The sequence below is a fragment of the Zonotrichia leucophrys genome, chromosome 8 (genome assembly GCF_028769735.1).
Source record: "Zonotrichia leucophrys gambelii isolate GWCS_2022_RI chromosome 8, RI_Zleu_2.0, whole genome shotgun sequence".
Lineage (NCBI taxonomy): Eukaryota > Metazoa > Chordata > Aves > Passeriformes > Passerellidae > Zonotrichia > Zonotrichia leucophrys.
In genome coordinates this window covers 18,965,807-18,981,784 of record NC_088178.1, presented here as the reverse complement: position 1 = coordinate 18,981,784, position 15,978 = coordinate 18,965,807, and the positions used below count along the sequence as shown (strand labels likewise).

General features: G+C 39.3%; 1 protein-coding gene across 17 annotated transcripts in view; it reads right to left on the bottom strand.

The window, feature by feature from the left end:
- Positions 1 to 15,842, bottom strand: part of FUBP1 (far upstream element binding protein 1) — a 33,096-nt gene extending 17,254 nt beyond the window's left edge. For 13 of the 17 annotated variants that reach the window (XR_010441148.1, XR_010441147.1, XR_010441150.1 and 10 more), the window contains exons 1-18: positions 15,633 to 15,841; positions 14,522 to 14,612; positions 12,629 to 12,667; positions 12,256 to 12,295; positions 11,426 to 11,475; positions 11,263 to 11,334; positions 10,909 to 10,966; positions 10,286 to 10,448; positions 10,108 to 10,206; positions 9,923 to 10,024; positions 9,152 to 9,254; positions 8,968 to 9,068; positions 8,240 to 8,381; positions 7,358 to 7,518; positions 6,442 to 6,596; positions 6,282 to 6,361; positions 3,377 to 3,505; positions 2,682 to 2,756 (exon numbers count right to left, since the gene is read on the bottom strand). Coding sequence is in view for 7 of the 17 variants with exons in the window: in XM_064719187.1 (XP_064575257.1) it covers positions 2,682 to 2,756; positions 3,377 to 3,505; positions 6,282 to 6,361; positions 6,442 to 6,596; positions 7,358 to 7,518; positions 8,240 to 8,381; positions 8,968 to 9,068; positions 9,152 to 9,254; positions 9,923 to 10,024; positions 10,108 to 10,206; positions 10,286 to 10,448; positions 10,909 to 10,966; positions 11,263 to 11,334; positions 11,426 to 11,475; positions 12,256 to 12,295; positions 12,629 to 12,667; positions 14,522 to 14,612; positions 15,633 to 15,746 (1,774 nt within the window). In the remaining 10 variants the exon portion in view is untranslated. Of the gene's footprint in view, positions 1 to 2,681; positions 2,757 to 3,376; positions 3,506 to 6,281; positions 6,362 to 6,441; positions 6,597 to 7,357; positions 7,519 to 8,239; positions 8,382 to 8,967; positions 9,069 to 9,151; positions 9,255 to 9,922; positions 10,025 to 10,107; positions 10,207 to 10,285; positions 10,449 to 10,908; positions 10,967 to 11,262; positions 11,335 to 11,425; positions 11,476 to 12,255; positions 12,296 to 12,628; positions 12,668 to 14,521; positions 14,613 to 15,335; positions 15,356 to 15,509; positions 15,529 to 15,632 lie in introns of those variants that run through there. The other 4 variants (XM_064719190.1, XM_064719188.1, XM_064719193.1 and 1 more) reach the window with 4 other exon arrangements.
- Positions 15,843 to 15,978: the final 136 nt, after the last annotated feature.

Genomic DNA, 15,978 nt, shown 5'->3' with positions numbered 1-15,978 from the left:
GTTCTAATCTCTAGAAACAAGAGCATGTACAGATACACTCTCAAAAAGAGCTCAGAATTACTTCTTTCAATATAATCAACTGACAGACTAAAATCCCAGTGCCAGACTGATACACAGGGACTCTTCAGCATACTAAAAAAACCAAACAAAAAGAAAATTACAGCAACCTTTCAGTTGTGCTGTTCTTCCACAGAACATCTGTCACAGACATCTTTACTTCCTTTTTCCTCCAACTTCAGAAACACCAAATACACCCCTCTCAGTACCACTAATCTTTACAATTCCTGAGAGGCGTTTTTGCAGTTACCACTACTAAATGTGCAAGACTCCAAGCACAGCAACACTCTCTATACTCTAAGTATCTGTCCACACACACTTGCAGGCACCCAAACAAAAGGGTTTTATATGTAGGGCTTTATTTCAAGTTTCCTGAGCTTCCAAATCAGAACTTTTATTACTGTCCTATGAAACTCATTAATTCATATTCTTAACGGATTCTTTCAAATCAAAGTTCTAGTCAGAATTAAGATATTACCAAAAAACCACTACCTCTGCAAGTTTTTTCTAAGATACTAGGGGAAAAAAAACCCCAAACCCAATAAAAACAAATCACCACATCACATTACCCCACAAGAAATAAACAAACCCAAGCAAAACGCAAGCCTGCACCCTGTACAATTCCATGTGCACCCAAACTGTCTGTTCTGTTATCAACAGACAGGGGCAGCTCCCACATGATGAGGGCCTAAAGTTTCCTGTTCTACCTGAAACCAACTCACTTTTTATTTGAATACAAGTCCACTGAGCAACTTTCTAAGGAACATGAGTATCAGAAATTCTAATGAAGTGTTTTCTAGAGTATCAGACTGAAGGTTGGCTTTGCTTGGTTGTTTTTCTTTAAATACTTAAACAAAGAAAATTCACATGAAGAATCCTAGCTACTCACACTACTCCTACCCATGTGTAATCTTTTAGTCCTCTCAAAAACACCAAGTGTGAGAGAGAACATGAGCATTTGGCAAAGCATGATCCTGAAAACCATCAAAAGACAACCTTCCATTTTCCAACTCTCCTTACAACTTAGTTCTTTCCACTTACACTGTAGGTAAGCTCTGAAAGTCTATCCATCTTTTATACAGTAATGGAATTTCTAACAAAACTTGTATTTCTTAAAATCTTTAGAGCTGTTATCACATTTTACAACTTTTAATGTACTACAGCTTACAACTGACACTTCTGAACAATTATTTTAACAAAAACTACCTTTAACGGGGTTACAAATTATCCCCAGGTACACTCTTTCCAATTTCATCATTACTATGAGATAATATCTCTACTTATAAATTACTGTCACCACAAGAGGAAGCATGAGAAACACAGAACACATCTCCTTTAAGGAGGGCTGAGAAAGGAAACACTAGAAGATTTTATAGTTCAACATTATTAAGGGTGATTCTAGTAAAAGTAAACTGCTTTGTTTCTTCTCTCCACTACAATGCTAAGGAATCTTTTAAAACCACTCCTATTTGATTACTGAATCCTTTAACTGTACGTCAAGCCCCCAATATATGGGAATGACTTTAAATGATTAAGTTAAAAATTCTGATAGTGGCATATGGATCATTTACTAATGATCATGACTTCATGTTTAAAGGGAACTGTTATCTGTGAGAGACTTGTTGGAGTATTTGCTACTCAAAGCAGTAGCCCCTGAAACAAGGGTCTGAAAAGGGACATGGGCTTTGCCACTGTATTTCTGACTCAGGTTAATATTCAAGTCACTGTTCAGTGAAAAATACAGTTAGGGGTTCCCCATGATTAGCAGAGTCATATCACACCAGTAGTAAGCCACTCTGAAAATCCTATTATTGTTTGGATGGGCATATTCTGGAGTTTTTTAGCATTTTCAGGTCACTCATACTTGACTAAGTACAAGAAAATCCAAAACACCAACTGCAATATCACTGGCAACTTGTTCAGCTTCCCACAAGGATTATAAAACCATTTTTTTTCAGCAGACAGAACACAACCATGATTTAAAAGGTAATGACACCTTCTGCCACATACTCTCTCCTTATACACAAAATAATGAAATAATCAACTTAACCAGCACATTGATTTCAGTTTTATAAAGAAAGCTACCAACAGCACATAATCTGCAGTTTAAAAACAGCTCTCAAGTGCTGCAAAGCAAATACTATTTTTAAAAAGGCACAGTATAAATGATAGCTAATGATGATGCTTTAGTATAGTAACTGGAAACACAGAAAGCAAAGCACAAGGAAAAAATATCATATGTAATCTGAAGAGAACTGGAAAACAATTACCAAACATAAAAAAATAGCTTCATAAAGTAGATAAAAGTGAACTTCAAAACAGAGGAAATGCACTTTATAATATTCAGAATGAAACAGTTAAAAGTTGCTGTTTCCCAATGATCAAAGACATCTCATTTTTGTAAAGTTGATTACTAGCCTGAGTACCATGAAGTGCCTAAAAACAACACAAAATTTCAAGTCTGTTTCTCAGCAGTATTTGGTTCAGAAGACATGACTGTGCATTTCAATTTCTTTCTGGGGGTAGAAGCCCTCATCTCATCCAGCAAAACAGACAAGTCTCCTAAAACATTGCACTGTGAATGTGGAACAGAAAAAACAACAGAAAACCCCCAGCACACTTACCCATTTTTTTGTAGTACTCCTCCCAGGCCTTGGTATAGTCAACCTGCCCTGCTGGTGCTGGATTTGGCTGATCTCCTGAATTACATTAAAAAATGTTAAACTAAAATTACTGGGGTTTGTTTCACACATAATCCAAAGAATCACTGAAAATTTCAGTAACAGTCCCACGTGACATGACTCAAATCTGACACTATAAACCTTTGTGGTACAAGCTACTGCAATTACAAACTACTAGTAAAAAAAGACATGTTTCCAAGATTCAGGAAGTGAATACCACTGGCAATTCAAAATACCAAAATCCAAGTGGTAAGCCTCAGCCAGGCACAAAAATTAAAATAATACAACTACATACCACAACTGTAATTGTCCTAAACCCACGGGAAGTGATGCAACCATTTAAGGAAATGACAATCAACAGCTTAGCTCATTACATTTTTATTTATGACTGCTCTATGTAGTCATTAAGTCAGCCCACATTGCAGCAAAATTCTCTTTGGAGTATATTCCAAGACAAATACATTACCCTTGTTACTGCTGAAATTATGAAAAGCAATATTGAAGGCTACAAGCAACAGTTTTCCAAGAAAACCAGCTGCTTAAAATAAATTTACCTGACACAGGAGGACAACAATAAAAAGAATGGGGTATTTACACCTCCAGCAATGAGAAATGTGCCCCTTTCAATCAGTATCTACCTTGTCCATTGGTTTGGGTTGTAGCTGGTCCACCAGGAGGGGCTGCAGGTGGTGGCTGTGCTTGCTGCTGGTAATAGTGAGCATAATAAGCTGCCCACGCTGCTGAATTGGGATCTGTTCCTGGCTTACCTATGAAAACAGAACACAAGCATTTATAACAGCACTACTATGAACAGAATGCTGTCCTCAACTAATCCTGTCCTAGGCATTCTTATTATCCTCCAAGGAAAAATCCATCTAAACAAAATATCCATGTACATCCTAAAGTATTTTTTCTTTCTAGCATCAACTTTTGATCAGGTTTAAGACCAATGTACTATACAAACTGTACTTTCATAGAGCTGGTGAGATAAAATAACTTTAGAACCTTTACTACTACAATGCCACTTATTAATCTTACATGTGGTAAATAGAAACAGATTTTTAAAGTTTAAATAAACAGTCATGTCAATAAATGGCAGCAGCAATGAATCACTCTAGCACCAAACAATTTCAGTGGTTTTACTTTTGTTAGAACCTCACGCTAATGACACTGGCACCGGTGGAGCAGGCATGCCAAATACATATTTCTGAAACAGAAGAATACAAGACTTACTAGGTGTTTGCAATGCTTGTCACTTAAACTTTAAGGTAACAGTAAAATAGAGAAACACACAGCATTTTAAGAACTTGAATCCACATACATGGCTATTAAGCATCACTGTTTACTTACAACTTTTTAGTATAAAAAGTAATAGAAACAGTTGCATCTTCTGCATCTATCTCCATGATTCATTATTTGTATCTACATCTAGGTAGGCCAATGATGCTGCTTCCTAGGGTTTTATTGCTCTGTTTCTCACATTTAGCCTCTAGGAATGACTTATTCTTGCTGATCACAGATTAATTACAAGATTGGCAATTGACAATACCCGAAAATCTACTATTAGAGAACATAATACGTTTTACACAACCAGCATATAATTGTGAACAGTATTTGCAGTCTTAAAGAATAAAAGTATCTGCAAAGAAACTCAGCCAAGTGAGGAGAGAATTTCACAAAAGGACATGGACAGAACTGATACTTTAGAGTAACTATACATGGGAATGGAAATACAATCCTCCCTAAACGTGAAACAGGTAAGGCAGTGAGCAATGGAAGATGAAGAATTCCCCTGAAAAAGGCATTCAAGAAGAACCCAGAGCAACAAATTAATGCTAAATGAAATCCTGTGACAAAAGTCAGATGTAATCACTTCAAATGCACACAGAAAAAAATGTTAACACACTACTTTCTGTTTAAATTGCACTGCTTCCATCAACAATAGTGGATTTAAATTAACACTTCCTATATTCTAAGGTTACCTGCAAATATCAAATAAGCCATTGCTCAATTCCTCCCCCTCCTCCTTAGCTACTTCTCTAGAGTAGAAGAACACAGAGCTGGATTCATTAATTTCCAAAGAAAATTGACTGTAGTAACTAGCTCCACTTTCACATGACAAGGGCAAGCACAGTTCTGGAGAAAGCACCTCTGAAAAAAGTACTGAAATAACCCATTTGTTACACTGGAATGAGTAACTAAGTGAAAACTGTAGAAAAATCATTCAAATAAATGCTAGTCAAAAGAAACATCAACTTTAACTGCACATATGAGAACTTCATTAGATTTTGAAGGTAAGTGTTCATCAAAAAACCAGTTACAGAATCATCAAGATGACATCAAGGGAATATTTGCCATTGTTTCTTACCCAGCCTTTATGTAGATAAGTGAAGAGTAAAAAAGGTGGTGTGAAACAGGCTGTAACTTTTCAGCAGTGGTTTTGCATGAAATACTTTGCTATGCTGATACTGAGTCACTTTGAGCCATTCTATTTCTAAATGAAGTCAGCAGCATTTTAAACACTGCACTGAGCACATGCAGAGCTACCTTGTGCAGAAGTCTGGGAACTAAACCCAGCAAGGGCTCTTGGCAAAGAGATAAACATGATACAGACATGGAGTCCCTCTCCACTAACAGAATCTATGGCAGGAACAGTGGCTATCATCAAATATCTGTCATCGATAACAGAAATGGAATTGAGATCTTTTGGCTCAAATTGTGAGGAATTACAATTCCACCTCAAACCAGTGAGGTACAACAAACTCAAGCATCTAGCCTTACCATGCCTTCTGTGGCTGATGTTCCATTTCCCCATATCCTCTAGTCCAACCAAAGGATGTAAACTTTAAGAAAAGCAGGATGCTACAACTTTGGAAGTTGTAATTAAGTAAGAAAGAACTCCCAATCTCGACAAAGATAAACAGAAATAGAAGAAACAAATTCTACAAAGATAGGTTTCAGAAGAAAATACAAAACTATGATAAGCAAAAGCTCAAAATACACAACCCTAACTAGTTTTACTGTATTAACAGCAATTCACCAAGGTTTTAGCCCTAAAAAGGGAGTCAACAAAATACACTGGAACATCAGACTCTTAAAATTGTAATAGAACAAAACCTAGAAATATCATAGCATTAACTGCAAAAATACAAATCAGTAAAGACTGTTTAAAATAAAATACAAAAGTCATTTACTATTAAAGACAGCCTTATTACAGAACTGTATGCAAAAACATTTACTTTAAGAAAACTAAATTGCACAAAATCAGTGAACCAAGACTTGCAGAAAGTGTCATAAATAGTGATGCAGTATCAGTAACATTTGTAAAAAACCATACTGTAACAATTAAATTTCAACATTTCACAAGGAACATATGGAAAGTGCAAAACATAAGTGACAATCAGTGAAAAAAAGCCAGAAGAAACAGGAGCTTTTCAGCTTTAGGAGTGTAACACAAGTAACTGTAAAATGCATATACTTGTAAGGACAGAATGGATGTACCTGAAATATTCCAACACTGCAGCACAGCTGTGCATTTCTTACCTGGGTCTGGTGGGTTTGGTGGCTGCCAGTGTGGATAAGCATTTCCCCATCCCTGTGGAGCATATGGAGCTGGAGGACCACTAGAAAAGATGACACACGCAGTGAGAGGCAGTGCCAGGGCCACCCCACACAGAGCCAAGCCAGCTGAGGCAATACTCACTGAGGGGCAGGACCAGGAGGGCCTGGGTTGTAAGGAGCTGGGTTGTAGGGGCCCATGGGAGCACCAGGACCCGGCGGCCCAGGAGGTCCATGTGGGCCAGGAACAACACCATGGGGACCATGGGGAACCGGGGGACCCAACGGATTCACTGGACCCTGCAACAAGGGTGGGACACAGATGAAAATACACCTTGAGAGTCTCCATTTTCCAGCATTTTAAAAGCATTTGTCTAAACACTCAACATCTAAAAGGTTTGATTGGTTTTAAAGACACTTCCCTGCAGAAAACAGGCTATTTAAAGTTTGATTAGGCTTAGACGTAGTTAGAGGCAGCTGTGGCAGTAACAGCAACTAAAAACCTGCAATTATTTCAGCTCCTTCTTGAGAAAGTGAAGGATTTTACAGAAAACTCACAGATTTTTCCACAAATTGCATTGAACTCCCCACACTCTAACAAGACTATCAGTTCTAAAGTAAATCAATACATCTAAACCTGACTAACTAAACCTGCTTACACGATCAGGCACAAAAAGCCTCTAGTAAATTTGATGACATGCACACACAGGCAAACAAAAACACTGTGAAACTGAAAGTGTAACTTTGATTAGAATTTTACCCAAACATAACTGGACTGAAAAACAAAACACACAATTTAGTATCACTGACATCTTAGAACTTAAGAATTTTTTCATATACACAGAATTGGCATTTTCAAGAGCATACTGTAAGACGTTGAAGAGATGAACTGTTTCTTTTCAATATTTCGTTATTACTTTAAACCCAGATGACCATTATTATCAATTTATTATTTGATTAATTTAATCTGGGAAGTGAAAGGAAAGAGCAATCTCCACAAAGGAGATTTGCTTTCTGCTCTGTTTAATAGTAAACAAAAAAGCAGTCAGTTATCCACTCACTCCAATCTTTTCCTCTATAAGTTGTCGTGCATAATCTATTTGCTGGGGTGTCCCACGGATAGTAAACATCTTCATGTTTGGATCTGCATTAGGTGGAGGATTTCTCTGAAGTTCTATTCTAGCACCAGACTGTTGGCTTATACTTTTAATAGTTTCACCACCTGCAATGCAATACAGAGTTTTTATGATGGGCATAAAAGCAAAAAATATTGATTCACATCAGAGAAAGTCAACTGCATGGAAGCCACAAAGACATGAAAAGGCACCTATTCTTATGAGCTGTTCAAGAACATTCCAAAAATTCAAATAAAATCTTTTCAGTGTAGCTTTAATGGCAATAAACAAGTAAAAAAAAAATAATTAAAGGGTTATAAAAAAGTTACTCAGAAATGTCAGCAAAGAATTCCTACAATCTTGTATGTATTTTTAAATTTATGTAAACATCTAATTTTGGACATTAATATCAACTGACACACATGGTTATCAGTAAATATAAATTTATAACCCAACCTCCCTATAAAAAGAGCAAGGAAGCCCAAATGACAAAAAGCCCCACAGAGGCTGACAAGGTAACTGGCTCCTTCTCTTCCAGGATCCAGAAAAGTTATGTGTACCATTAGTATATACAAAGTCTTCAAAACAGGGGAAACTGGGCAATCAAAATTTTTAAAAAATACCATAGAGTCACAAAAATATTCTGAGTTGGAAGGGCCCCACAAGGATCATGGAGTCCAACTCTAAAGTGAAAGGCCCATATGGGGACTGAACATATAAACTCAGCATTATTAACATCATATATCTCTGCAGCATGGCATTTGTCCAAACAGAGAAGCTGAGTGGTTTTTGAAGTAACACACAAGGTCCATATATAAGATACATTACCTTTTCCAATGATTAATCCAGTTTTGCCAGTAGGGACAATAAAATTGAACTCCTGTAATCCACCAGGAGGCCCCATGTTCCAGTTGCCTTGGCCTCTACCCCTTCCTCGACCACCAGGTCCTGGCCCACCAGGGTTACCAGCCTAAAAAAAAGCAGCAACAAATGAGCATGTTCTATAAAATTACTGCAAACAAATGCAAACAGTTACATTACATCATTGTTAAGAAATAACATATTCACTATTCAAGTCTGGTAGTTGAAGCAGTACCTTTTATGGAAGGCCTAAATTAAATTCTAAAAAATGTTCTGTACAATTCTGCATATGAAGGGTGAAGGAGGAAAGGATAAAGAAGCAAGCAGAAATTTCACACATACAAAGATGTAACTTTTGTCTGCCTTCTGTAAATGCAGCAGTGGGGCTCATCTAACAACAAGCTTTTAAACACTGATTACAACCAAAAGTAAGATCATATCAGCAATTAACTCAAAACAAGGACCAACTCTAAAACCAGACACATCAAGAAATGCCATGACTTTGAATCAGTATGGTCACCTGCAAAACTGTAACTGTAAACATTCATATTCCAGACCAAACTTTGAAGCAGATTCAAATGGCACAACTAAATTATTTTTTTCTAGTTACACACAATTTTTGAAAACTTTGGGTCTTTCCAAAAGGTGGGCAGGAGATTTTAAACACTGAACAACGTTGAACAACGTTACCCAACCTGAACACTGCGAAGGAGATCTGTAATGATTTCTGCAGCATGCTGACATCTGTCAGGAGGCCCTGTGATCTGGGCTATTCTATCTGGAGTTGTTCCATCATCTGGAATAAAAATGAATATTCCAGTATATGCAATTCAGTAAATTCACAGTAAAGTCACAAAAACTTATGAACATGTTACAAACCTGGCTTGAACTGAATCCTAACCCCAGCATCGTTCTGGATCTTCTTAATCATCTCTCCATTTCTTCCAATTACAATACCTACAGCAAATCGTGGTATTGGAACCTAAAAAAAAAAAAAACCAAACAAGATGTTGATGACATAGATATTACTAAAATATCCACATAATGAAAAGGTTAGAGTTGTTAAGTAGGGCAAGACCAATGCCACTTCAGGCTTTTTTAAGGATGGGTTTTTTATTATCAAGTCACAAGCCTAGCACATACTGGACTAAACCATTAAAAAGAAAGTGATCCCATGCTTTACAAGTTCTCATAGTGGTGGCAATTCCAGATTTTATGCCTCTCAGAATAAAAAAGAAAGAATGAATTTATAGAGTATCTAAAAGGCAGATTCCAGCAGATGAAGCTTTAAGCCTCTCCCTGATGAAGTTACTAGCTTGTGACTTGCATTAACAGCCAGCCTTAAATAAGATCTGTAAAGGCCAAAGTCAATTTTCAATAATGTTGTAACATGATATACTTGACCATAAAATTTACTTGCTTTTTTGATAAAAAAAAATCCAGGTACTTGAAATTATTCATAGCTGCTGGCAATGTAAAGTGAAAGCTGCACATAATTTAGTGTTGTAAATCCAGCAATGATCAAGTAATACTTACATGCCACAATCAACTTTTGAAATCTGGTTAAAAGCTTTCAGTGGTATTACCCAATTTAACATTTCAAAGTGAACATCTCAAAATACAGTGAACAAGTTTTTCAACCATGCTTACGTCTATCCCTTCATTTCCTCCTATTCTTGACCCATATTCGTTGCGCACCTCTCTAAAGCCACCTTGGTCGCGAATTAACTCCAGCACCATTTCCTTGGCTTGCTAAAAGAACAACAGAAGTTTGTTCAGGTACTGCAACATCCAAACAGATTTTCAAATGCATTTCATTGTGAGGCACCTCTTACCTGAACTTTGTAAGGGTCTCCAGTTATCCTAAGGGGCTTGTCTGCACCAGTGTTCTGTGGGCCATCCTGAATCATGACCATTTTGACACCTGCCCGCTCCTGTTTGACAAAAGGGAGGTCAATACTCACTCCAATCCACATTCAGAACCATCATATTTAAAAGATGATACATATATACCTGTAATTGTTTAATTGTCTCTCCACCTTTCCCAATAACTAATCCTGCTTTACTTGCTGGAATCATAATTTCTTGGACTGCATTTCCAGGTCCATCACCATGATGAAATCCAGGTGCAGGTCTTCCCTTTTCAACTATCTGATCAAGCAATCTTTTTGCTGACCTGTGAAAGAAAAGACACATTCATAAATGTGTATCCCTGCAAGTATCTCTTGCCCACACCTATTCTGCTTGGCAATTTTTAAAATTCGAAGTTTCTGCAAAAGAATTATGGTTATTATCACTAAGAAATATGAAGCAATCTCAATCAATCTGCAAAAGTAACTTAAACTAACTGCAAAATAATAAAACCACCCCAATATTGGAATTTAAAAGATGGTCCTTTACCAATTGTATTTAATGAAGTTACCTCCTCAAGGTCCCTGAATACAGTTACACTCATGAAAGCTTAATTCAGAACAAAAGCTGCTGCTTGATTCAGCATGCAAAGTAAGGACATTTGTACTTGTAACCACTACTACAACAGTGGACAAAAGCAAGTATACATTCACCACGTGTGTCAGGTCAGCTGCCATGAGAGTAAAATCATGATTACAGTTCTGATATCAGTTAAAAACACTTACTGAACAGACTCTGGTGTCCCAGTTAGCATACATGATCTTTCAGGCAGGCCTCCACTATCTGCAATCATAAAATAAAACCAACTCATCAGCAGTGTTAAATCAGAAAGAGATTATGAAATTAACCATAATACACAAACTACTGGATTTTAATATTCAATGAAGTAGAATAATCATTGTATCCCATTTTGCATTTCTTTAGCCCATCATAGTCATGATTAGCACAAAAAAATTAACTTGTATCTTAAATGAAGGTTCAGGCAATGAGAAGCAAGAAGCAATCTTCTGGACTTCCTACCAAGCACCTCCCCATTCCCCCAGACAGACAATTAAACCCCCCCCATAACAAATAGTTACCAGGTGCAATCTGTATTTTGCAGCCAGACTCCTGCTGTATGCGCGAGATCTGCTCTCCACCTCTGCCAATGACTTGGGGAAAGAAAGGACAGAAAGGTGATTTGTACCAACAGCACCTGCCAACATCCCCACCATGCCACAGGAGCACAGCCGGGCTACTTACTGAATCCAACCATCCCATCTGGAACTTTGTACTCCTCTGTCATCACAGACCTACAGCCAACGGCAAACAAAGTCATGACCATGCAGAGAACAAACCAGCATCACACTTACATTTCTCCTCCCATTAAACTAAAGCAAGCTACTGCCCCACCATCAGCCTGCCTTATTTGTCTTCCAGTAACTTTAAAAGTCATTATGCAAGCACAGTTCTACATAAGCTGACAACACACAGAAACAACACAAAAGGTTCGAGTGTTGTACAAATCAGTCAGAAGTTTCCTTCACTCTATTTATTAACAGACATGCAGTACAGAAAAGGTTACTTTTCAGTAGCATTTGAAGTTTCATCTGTATACCATCAAAGGATGTTGCAAATTTTGGTATCTCAGAAGTGTCCAAAGGACAAGAATAACAGCTGGATGTAGTTGTTTAGGTAAGAAATGAGTGGAGAAAACAATGAAGTTGTAGTCTGAATTATTTTATTTGGTTTTAGATCATTCAGCTTTGCTTTCTGTTTACAAGATGGCATCACCTTTCTCTTCAGATCTGCTTCCAACTTCTAGCTATGCTACCTATGCTGAAGTAGAAAAAGCAGCCAATATATTTTTCTTTTATTAAGCCCAATCCACAGCCTAGGCCGTGGAGAAAGAAAGGGAGAGCAATGTAGGTACATTTTAACTGTCTGACTTGGGACTTGCTAAAGCTGAACTCCAAACGATCACAAAGACAGAATAAATGCTTCCTGTATTGATACAATTTCCTCAGAAAAATTGCTTGAAACTGCTTTGTTTCAATAAAAATCCTCTGTAAGATGCAGTGTAAAACTCTTACCTTTGCTGCTGATGCATCGGTGGGAGCTGATTTCCAAAAGCTATAAACAAACATTGTTAAAATTAAATTCAACAAGTGCTACAGCTTACAACTAAGCTTTTCCTTTGATAACAATTGTATCAAACTTTTGCCCAAGTTTACTTTTAGGAAGTGCTATCAAAAGGTTTAAAAACTATAAAGACTCTCTTGTTGCTACCCCCACTGTCAGTTTTACCAAGCAGACTCGTGCTGCTTCAACAATGCAAGACAAACCCCCAGCCACATTTTGGATCTCCCTTATTCAAGTGTCACCTACCAGAACACTTTCAAACTGTTGTTCTGACAATGTTACACTTGTTAAGGTTTTTTTGGCAACAAAATAAAAATTACTTACAGTCATTCTGGGGAGCAACTTTCTTAGCATCTGGTTGATCTGCAAAATTAAGATTTTTTAAATTTTTTTTGCCAAGAAATTCAGGAAGTCTTTAAGCCTTTTAGTGTGAATAGTAAATTTCCAGTGCATTTTAACCCCCTTTTTTTTCCTCTCTTTCTTTTTCCTCCTCCAATTTCAGGGAGTTGATCATCTGAATAAAAGAAAGAATCTGACGAGCACTCAGCACTTGGTTAGTATAGCTGAAAAGATGTTAGGTTTCTCCACGTATCTCTCAGTTTAACAAAAGGCAGCTTTCAGAACGCACTGTGTGTAGATAGCTCACAGATACCCAGTCACTGAAACTCAACTAAGACAAGGAACAAAGTCCAGCTTTGTTGGCTGCTCAAGCTAATGATGCTTCTATAGTAAAAAAAGAAAAAAAAAATCAAATCCATACAAAAATCAACAATAACTTAAAAAATAATTCTGACAATGACCACAAATCTAGACCAAACATCTGAAAATACAACAGTATCACATGGCAATGCAATCTCAATCTGAACATTGATATGAAATCCCTATCCAAATATCAAGCATTTCATAGTATAAAACTTCAAAAAAAAAAAAGCAGATTCACAGTAACTGCATCACTACTGTCCAAATCCTTTCTGTACAGTAGAGAAATAAAAGGCATCATGAACCTGTATCTGAAAAGATAACACTTCAGATGCTTCCTTCCCACCCCAAAATAAAGGCTACATGAACCACCATTATTTATGTGCAGCAAAAACTCAGCCACATATTCCAAGAAATATTTGTGTCAATCCAGAAAGATCCACTAGTTTATGTCATGTTTACATACTAAACACAGGTAATAAATAAAAATTCCTGCCTTTAAAAGGAGAGGGCATTCCCTCCCAGTGTGTTGTACTGCTCGGACTTGTCCAAGAGCCATCTACACATAAAATAAAAAGAATACATTACATATATCATCTGAAGCATCATTAGCTCATTTTTGTATATTAAAAACCTCACCTTTAATAGAAAAAAAACCTTTACTGTAGGACACAAGAAATCCTGATATAAAGCCTTAGTTACATTCTGTAGACTGAGTTTCAATCCTCTTAAAAGAAAAAAAAAAGGCATTTCTCTTTTGTGAGACCTATGAGAACATTTCAGCAAGTTTAAAGATTTCTTCCTGTAATTTAGATAGGATTTGGTGTGTATATTAACCATATCAAACCCTGCTAAGTTCAAAGTGGATGCTCTGTAAGAGACAGAAGAGGACACACACACATTTCAGGAGAAAACTTTACTGCAGTGCAAGGCAAATCGAAAAAGCTGCAACAAGTCAGAGGATTTAAGTATGATCTTATCAGGGTTCACACGTGCTGTAGGCTGAACTATTACACTATACAAAAGCGTCTTCAAGGCAGTAAATTTACTTTCCTGTGTTTTTTTAAAGTCCTATGCTTTTACAATGAAATGCATTAATACTTTTATTTGAAACAGTGCAGTAATACAGTTAATGAAACAATCCAGCACTTCCTGCCCTAATTGCAATTTATGAGTTGTAACCAATCCCACAAAACCACAAAAGACTTCAATGACACCTGCATAGGCATTTTGCAACCTGAATATTTCTGTCCCTTTCCCCAGCATGCATTTTTCTATTGGCAGCACTTAAACCACATTTAAAATACTGTAAAATAATCTTACATTCACTTCAGGTTAGAGCACAACGATTTAAAACTTCCCCACTAAACTGAAAATGAAAAAATATGTCATGATTTATGAGGGGAACAAAATGTTTTAATGCTCTGCTATGGAAAAAAAAAACCGAATCCACAAACAACCTTTCTATCACAGTGGCCATGCTCCACGAAAAGAAATGCAGCAGGAACGAGTGCGTACCTCCATCCTCGAGAGGTCTTTTCTGCCCTCCATAACCGTAGTCGTTTGAATTCATTGCTGTGCCAGCATCTCCTCCAATTTTCGCTGCAATCTAAACAAAAGGCAGATGTGAGCCAAGAAAAAATGGAATTAATTCGGCCCATGTTCATTCCACGTCTTCTAAAAGATTTCAGGGATTTAAAAAACGCGCAATAAAAAGACCCCAAATCATTAAACAAAAGGCCAAAACCAGTTTTGTTCATAGAGGCTTTCTTTTGCGATTTAAGGACTTGTGCTCATACTTCTGCAGCAAAGCCGCCTCAATTTTCCCCAGCTACAAAAAAAAATCCCAACCGAAAACTTGGCCTTGAAACACCAAAACCTTTTTCCTACACGGGAATTTACTTTTTCTACGCCTTCTTCGCCAAACACCGCGGTATCTCACGGCAAGGCCTCACCGGCCAAACAATTTCAAAACCCGACCACACCGCGTCCTCTAATACTGCCAAAACCGCGACCGCTTAACAGGCAAGGCGAACATTTCTCCCGAGAAGCGACGAAAACATGGCCCGTGGTGCAGAAGCCGCAATTAAAGCTGCGGGATAAAAAGCTTCCGCAAGGGCCGCCCCGGCCCCGCAGGCCGCCCAACCGGTCCGAGCAGGCTGCGGGCGCCGCGGGCAACACAGCCCGGCCCGCGCCGCGGAGCCGCCGCCCTCCGTTCGCCCGCCCGTCCCTCCGCCGCGCCGGGCCCGGCCCGATAACGCGCCGCTACTCGCCCGCCGAGATTTGCCCTCCCCGCCGCCGGGGACGGAGCCCGCGGGGCCGCTCCTCTCACCGAATCCCCTCGGGCCGCTCCCGGCGCCGTTCGCGGGCAATGGCGGAGCGGGGCCACAAATACCTCGGGGCCCAGGGCGGGCGGGTGGCGCAAAGGGGGCGTGGGGACGGGACAAAGCTCCCCCCAATTCACACACACTCTCACACACGCACACACTCACACTCTCATACTCACACACACTGGCGGAGGGGCCCCGCTCCCCGCAGCCCAGCGCTCAGCGCCCTCACTGTTCCCGCGGCTCCGAGACCGCGGCCTCCAGGCCCCGAGACCCCATTGATTCGATGGAGCCACACACACCTGCCTAGCCCTCTGCAGCGCGTCTTTAAAGGCATCGTTCACTCCTCCAGCCCCGCCACCACCTCCCCCGGGCGCGCCCGCGGCAGGAGGGGGCACCGTGGAATAGTCCGCCATGGCCTCCCCGGCGCCGCTCCGGCCGCTGCCGCTGTCTGCCAAGAAAGAGAGAAAATGGCGGCGGGCGCGCGCCTTTCACATTCCTGCGCGGCATCGTGCTCGGGGGGAGCGCGCCGAAACCTCGCGAGATCTCGGGCGGGATTTCATTGTGGGCGCCGGAGAACGGCGGAGAAGCCTCGCGGCGTTTCTCCCGGCCCCGCCCAGCCGGCCCCGCGGGGCCTCCGGGGCCGCC